This window comes from Nestor notabilis, unplaced genomic scaffold (assembly GCF_000696875.1).
Source record: "Nestor notabilis isolate BGI_N333 unplaced genomic scaffold, ASM69687v1 scaffold35183, whole genome shotgun sequence".
NCBI classification, from domain to species: Eukaryota; Metazoa; Chordata; class Aves; order Psittaciformes; family Psittacidae; genus Nestor; species Nestor notabilis.
In genome coordinates this window covers 15726-23188 of record NW_009923924.1, presented here as the reverse complement: position 1 = coordinate 23188, position 7463 = coordinate 15726, and the positions used below count along the sequence as shown (strand labels likewise).

The window sequence follows — 7463 nt, the reverse complement described above, 5'->3', positions numbered from 1 at the left end:
CTCCTGGGATGCGGGGGTCTGTTTATTTATTTATTTATGTGCTTACTTTATTTATTTATTTAAGAGGAAGGAAGCCCTCATGTAGCCTTAGGAAGATGACACAGATGTTAACTAGCACAAACAATCCTTTCTTCCAGCAGTATGAGGCAGCTATCAGTTGACAAGGGTATTTGTTACACATGATACTCTTTTAAAGGAGAATGTATGTGGGATAGTGTTAATTAGAGTAAAATAGGATATTTTAGGATGTCTGTGTGTGATAACACATTTTTCACGTACAAACTGAGCAAATAGGCCTTCTCCAATCTCTGTCTTACAAGTGAGAAGTAGGTTTTCTGATACTATAGCCTAAAGGGGCAAATAATTCAAATTAAAATGCCCATAGTACTGCTCCATAAGCTTAAAAATTGGTAACATTTGCATACATCCAAGTCAAAATGTCATGAAAATAAATGTCAAATGCATTTTATCTGGCAGTTGCTAATTATATTGCCATAGTATATTACTTTTCTTCTTGTGTGATTTTATTCAGTTTTGGATTTCAATGATCCCTTCAGTACTGAAGTTAAGCCAAGAATCCTGCTCATGGGATTAAGAAGAAGTGGGAAGTCTTCCATTCAGAAAGTTGTCTTTCACAAAATGTCGCCGAATGAGACTCTCTTCTTGGAGAGCACAAACAAGATCTGCAGAGAGGATGTTTCCAATAGCTCCTTTGTCAACTTTCAGATATGGGATTTTCCTGGGCAAATTGACTTCTTTGACCCTACGTTTGACTATGAGATGATTTTCAGAGGCACTGGAGCACTGATATTTGTTATTGATTCTCAGGTAAAAGAGGGGCTTTAAGCTACTGTTTCCTTTTCATCTTTCAGCAATAGATAAATGGGTTGGAAAGCCTAGATTTTTTTTTTTCGAAACAAATAAATAACCTGTATCACAAACACACATTGAAAGAAAGTCACTAAAGTCTGGAGAGCTGCTTGGTTATTTTTAATCTCTCTCTGCAGTATGTTCAAAGTTAACTAATTTGCTTTAACATCTCAAGGTTCTTGCTCATATTTCCGACTGCTGACAGCATGAGATTGGTGCACATGCTGGATGTAGACTCAGGCTTCTGCTTACAAGAAATAAAAAATTAAGCTGTTGTTGAACTTTAGCGTTATCTAAAAGTAAGTATTGTACCTTTGCCACAATTGTAGCTTTTCTTTTTATTTCATTAGGATGATTATATGGAAGCATTAGCTCGGCTGCATCTTACTGTTACCAGAGCCTATAAAGTGAATCCAGATATCAACTTTGAAATCTTTATCCATAAAGTGGATGGTTTATCTGATGATCACAAGATTGAAACGCAAAGAGATATTCACCAAAGGGCAAATGATGACCTTGCGGATGCTGGATTGGAGAAGATTCACCTCAGGTGAGAAAAGCTGCTGTGCAGAGAATCCTAAAGACAGCAGCTTATTTCACAAGTTACCATTTTTTGTTCTCTTAAAGTAGCTGGCTACAAGCTTTTGATATGTGAAAGAAAAGGATAATCAGAGACACTGCATTTGACCTGGACCAAAGTATCTTATTTCTGATTGCTGTCTTGGAGAGAAAGATTGAGAGATGTGCTTAAAACCAGATGACAAATACGCCAGAGTCCTACCAGCTTTGCTGCAGCTGCTGTCTTGAAATAAGTTGCTTGGACAGTGGCAGCAACCAGTAGAACTTCAGCCAGTAGAATGTATACGTCACCTACATTACTTTTGCCTTCTCTGAAACCTCTGTGCCTCACGGTCCCCTCCTGGTCTCTAGTCCTTACTGCTGCAGCCTGCTTGGAGCCACTTGGGAAAACAGGTGCTGCATCTTTGCCTTAAGTCTGCTGATAAAGCAGATTATTGTAGCAAATAATGAAAAATTAGTGGACTTCTGCAGACTGGGAACTAGAGGAAATCAAGTTGTCATGGGTTTCTTAGCACTTAAAGCCAAGTACAAATATATTAGAAAGGGAGACTTGCTCTGTGAACATGCTAGCTCTTTACTGCTCTTAACTACTTGACTGCATCGTTGTACTGATAAATGGGTCCACAGCTTTTAAAAAGTGGATTAAACCAGACATACTCAGTAATATTCCTCTCCTGCAATTTGAAAAATATTTTCATAAGAAAACCAAGGTGGGAGTTGCATCGTGAAGTTCTGCATCAAGGTGGTCTAGTTTGCAGTGTTTAGTTTGTTTTTTTCTTAAACAGAGATGAAGTCTTATGCTTCCATCATAACATGATTTTTGATCACAAGGGGTAATTGCAAAAGTGTAGGCACTTGCTGTTTGACAATATTTCATTTCACTCATATTATGAAAGGTACATCATGTTCACAGTATGTGGCTAAAAGGAAAATGTGGTGACGTTTTTTTCCAGCTTTTATCTGACAAGCATATATGATCATTCTATATTTGAAGCATTTAGCAAAGTGGTACAGAAACTGATTCCACAGCTCCCAACACTGGAAAACCTGCTTAACATCTTTATTTCAGTAAGTACTTGTTATATACTTTGTCTGTAGATCCAGCTATGTCCAACATGCATGTTCAGATACTCTGTTCACTGCCTTCTCAGAGATAATGAGCAATGTGAACTCTCAGAGGAATTATCAGAACTTAGGTGAAATGCACGCACATGCAGCTTGGCCTTACCTCCCTGTCTGTTAAACAGTGTTGCTGAGCTGCTGAGATACTCACAGTATTTCCTGAATCACATGAAGTGGATTAGCATTCATCACTTTTCTGCTCATACATTAATCTGAATGTTGCAAAGGTCTGTGCTGCATGCATTTGTTTAAGTAGTACTTAAAATTTGGATAAATTCCTAAAGGAACATTATCTAGTCTGACCTCCTATGTAGAGCTTTCTGTAGTGCTTCCCAGATTTAATGCTACTTTGTATCAAAGTTTACCCCTTCTCTTTTTTTCACATTTTTAGCGGTAGAGTTCTTCACAATTTTCACCACTTCTGTAGTTACTCTGAAGGCCAGTTAAGGAAGCTTAGTGGCTTGTTATCACTGTGGAGGTAAATTGCTTGCTCCACTGTTCCTGTATGTGTGATCCCTTCCTGTCCTTCCTACTGGTACTGACACTCGCCAGATCCCTCGTGGAGTCACTATGGCACACGCTAATGCACTGTTTAATTTAGTTAAAAGCAGGTCATGGAGGAGTCAGACATGCTCTTGTTTTGGCACAAGATAACTGTTGGGAACATGTGGTCATGAGCAAAGAGGAGCACAGGAGGTTGTGAAAAGGGGGAACTCTTTGTTTTGGTGATCCTTAAGTCAGGTCATAGCAGCTTCTGAAACTGCATGTGTTCTCACAGTATTCTAATTTTGCACCTTTAATCTAGCATTAATTTCTCAAGCTCCAGTTTCTTATCATGGTATTTTGTTGTGCCTTTTTGTGATTTTGATGTAATGAATTTACTTAATATTATTCAACAGCCTGTAAGATAAAATTAGATTTCACAGTTTCTCAGTGTAGGCTGTGAAAGCGGAGAGAGAAAAAAGTTGGATGTGTTGCTGAAAGGGAGAGCTAGGATTAGAGGAAAGTCTGTCCAAAACTTACTCTTTTACTATTGAAGAACAAATTATGCTGTTTCATAATGAATAGTTTGTTACAAAAATCTGTTTGTACCAAAATGGCTGGTCTGTATAACAGTTATCATTGAGTCTCAGACTCAAACTTAGGAAGTAAGGTAATTAAAAGAGTGATGACAACAGTTCTGGAGCAATTTGATGCTGAATACGCTACAGAGTCTTGAAGAGAAAGCTGTCTGAATGGTAGTCCTCCTTGTGCCAGTCACTCCAGTCACTCATACTGCAAGTCGGATCTCTGTATGGAGTCTCCTCACTGTTTGGAGTTGGTGAAGAATCTGATGAATCAAACGCAAGTGGCTTCCTCAATGACTGATGACAGTTGTTTGTGTTTCTGGAACATCCAGATCCAATAATATCTAGAATAGCAGATGTAATTTGTGAGGAAGAGCAAGTCTTTCAAATGAATGCGAAGTCTGAATAAGTGAGACAGGTGCACTATTTGAGCTATTTGGTACGGGAAAGAGCATCAGACTGCTGCTGAGCTCCAAAGAGAGCCAAGTCCAGTTTGTTAATGACCTAGAGCAAGGTGTAGCTGTATCACTGTGTCTTGTTGTCTGTTTTTACAAGTATCTTCTGTCTGTAGACAAGAGACATAGAATGACTATTTGACACCACGGGAAGAGTAAACATCATTCTCCAGAATTAGTTAGTGGGAACCTCTTTACTTTAGCAACTTTGTGACAACAACTCTTGACATGGATTTTGGTCATGCCTTACCTTGGGAAGCCAGTGTGGGTGTACTGGTGTTCTAGTTTGGGTTTTGCAGCAATGTTCCTGAGGATGTGCTTTCATTTATGCCATGGAGACTTGAAACACAAAAAGCTGATGATTACAAAAATAGATCTGTCATCACTCTTAAGTTCACAGCAGGTTTTTGCCTAACTTTGTAGTGCCAGAGTGTGTTAGCCTGTATGTTTGAGGAACCATTAGTGTGATAATAGTGCTTCTACATTCTTTAATGTAAATGCTTGTAAATCATAAAATAGTAGTTGATCTGGCATTCAAAACCCATGTAAATCTCACCTGACTAACACTCTTATCACTTCATTTAGAAGGATGTCTATTCTTCAAATACTGTCTCCTTACTACGCAATCAAGTTGTGTGAAAGAGGAATGTGGATTTTAATTTTAGGGTTGTTGGTTTGGTTATTTTTTTGAGGAATGTTAAAAAGCATGTGTTAAAAACAAACAATAAATTATCATGGTAACAATAAAATTAAGTACAGATTTGTTTAATTATTTAAATCTAATAATATGTAAACTCAAATACAGTATTTAAAATTAAAATTCATTCATTAAATCTGCTGTTTGCTATAAGATCTGTTAAAATAACTGTCCAGATTTTATTCCTAACTGTAAGTAACTGGTGATGTTCTGTAAAGTCTTTTAAAAATTACTTTTTAGGGCCAAATTCTGGCTTACTCTTAAGGCTTTCATGAAGGAAAGAGATAGGCCCATTTACCTAACCTAGGAATTGGAGTAATGCTACTAGTTTTACTGAACCCATTCCATTTAAATAATAGAAACTGCCTACTTTACCACCCAGTATAGCTGAGAAACATGGTTTGAATTCGAGCTACGTCATGGTTTTTACCCATCCAAAATAAAATCCCACCTAGTCACTGCACATTTTTCACAATGACTGACTTGGTTCAGATTAGCCATAGAGTGCTCTTACATCTCTTCGGAGTGCTTGATAGAGCTTCTAGCACATGTTGCATCTTCTTTCCAAGCTGTAGGGTTGTGTCAGAGACAACTGGTGCCTATTCTGACCCTGTTCTCATTGACATCAACGGCAGCGTTTCATTCAGTTGCGTAAGGCAGCTGCTGGTCTTTGTTTCTCTAATAAGGAACACTCCTGCTCTAGTAACAGAAACGGCTTATTTCTTACTGTCATTTTCCCTGACTGAGCATTAATGTTGTAATATCTCTTTGAAGAGTATTTTTTAGCCACTGTTTCCTGTTTTTTATGACCTGTTTGTACTGGTATTGTTTTCCCTCGAGCAGTTTCCTCACAAACATTCTGGCAAATCCTTTGCTTTTTCAGTTAAAGTTGTACTAAAATCTCTGGCAAATTAAATCTTTGAAGTCATGTGGGTACAATTTAGTGGTTACTACTCCTGGTAGTCCATCCTACCCTTTCACAGAGGTTTCTGTCACCATACAAAATTCAGCAGAAGTAAGTTTCTCAGCCTGTCCTACCATGATGTATTAATTTCAATTGAAAATGAGCATAGTTTAAGACACCAGGCTCTGCCCTTACCAACAGGCATAACCTGTCAAGATGAAAACTTTTTAAACAGTCACTGCAAATACAGGCAGGCTGTAGCAGCTGGAGTTCTGAGATAGAAAAATCACTTCTCATTGTTAAATGTTACTATATTGTCACTGGCATCTTAATAATTTACATCTTACCTGTACAGCTGAAATTATCACTCTCTCTCTCTTTATATCATATGTAATTTTATAATTAAGTCCTCATGAATGACAGTTCAGGGCTTGAGTTCCAACTTACTTTGTCTAAAAGGATCTGTATTTTCAAATATGTATTTTGGCAATGAATTACAGACAAGTCAATCTTGTGCTTAATGTTATTTGACAGCAGCTTTTGAAGTATGTGACATGCTGTCAGAATTGTTATTTAAAACCTACTGTATATGGCCAGAATAATCAAAATAAATATACATACATTTTTGTTCGTGGTGCTCAGAGAACATAGGCTTACAGAGCCATGTAGGCTGCAAGGGACTTTTAGAGGTCAGTTCCTGCTCAGAGTCAGGCAAGTTAGAGCAGGTTGCTCATGGCTGTGTCCAGTGTGGCTTTGTGTATCTCCAAGGATGGAAACTCTAAAGACTCTCAGGTCAGCGTGCTCCCAGTGCTTCACAGCTCTAATGATAATTTTAGTTTTCTTGTATCATGTCAGAATTCCAGTTTGTGCCTTTTGCCTCTTGTCATTCAACACTGTAGCTCTGAGGAGAGTTTGGCTCTGTTTTCTGAACACCCTTACGTTAGGTATTTGTAGATAGCAACGAGCCTTCTCCAGGCTGAAAAAAGCCAGTTCTCTGAGGTTTTTCTTGTACATCATGTGCTTCAGCCCATGTACCTAATATATCCACAATGTATACTTGGTTTGAATATCTTTTTTTTTCACTAAAGACTTACTGAAATATGCCACTCAAGGAGTCTTTTCTATAATGAAATGCAAGAAATTCACCTCTATACTCTGTTGTTACTGATGGATGTTTCCAGCCTTAGCTGTATGTGTAGTGGTGGAAGAATTAAGCCTCTTTAAGAAGAAAATGCCCCAAATATTGCTGACCATTGTTCAGTAGTATACCTAGTGTTGACATGTTTCTACCTATTTCAGAAAATTTGGAAAGTGGGAGGGTCACTCTAGTCTCTTATCTGTGTGTTGAATAGTTGACTTAGAAAAGAAAGCAGAAAAAAAGAAGAGTTCTGTAACTACAAAGGAAGCCAAAGCTATTCAAACTTGTTAGGGGGTTGCAGCATGTTTTTTTGGTAGCTGTGGCAGCAGTCCCAAACTATATTAAAAAGGGAAGCCCATTTATGGAGAAAATTTGGTTTGATGGAAGAAAGTTGCTTTTCTTCCCGTATAAGTGGATTCTGAAGCATATTTTGTAGCTTGAGATTTAGCAATCTGGGAAATTGCCCATTGTGTTCATGCTGGAATAGGTGCCCAGGTGCAATCCCTTGATAGCAGCAAGCAAATCTACTGTTCCCAGTTCAGCAGTACACATTTTTTCCTCTTTCCACCCCCCCTCTCCCCCAGGAAGCAGAGGCTGATGGCATCTTACATTACCTACGCATGGAGCATGA

The 7463-nt window shown here is 38.2% G+C and overlaps 1 protein-coding gene across 1 annotated transcript in view; it reads left to right on the top strand.

The window, feature by feature from the left end:
• The first annotated feature begins 538 nt into the window (after window positions 1-538).
• The window catches only part of RRAGD (Ras-related GTP binding D), a 12850-nt gene continuing 5925 nt past the window's right edge, over window positions 539-7463 (top strand). The window contains exons 1-3 of the mRNA XM_010012395.1: window positions 539-828; window positions 1221-1420; window positions 2403-2517. Coding sequence (XP_010010697.1) covers window positions 586-828; window positions 1221-1420; window positions 2403-2517 — 558 coding nt within the window. The 5' untranslated portion in view covers window positions 539-585. The remainder of the gene's footprint in view (window positions 829-1220; window positions 1421-2402; window positions 2518-7463) is intronic.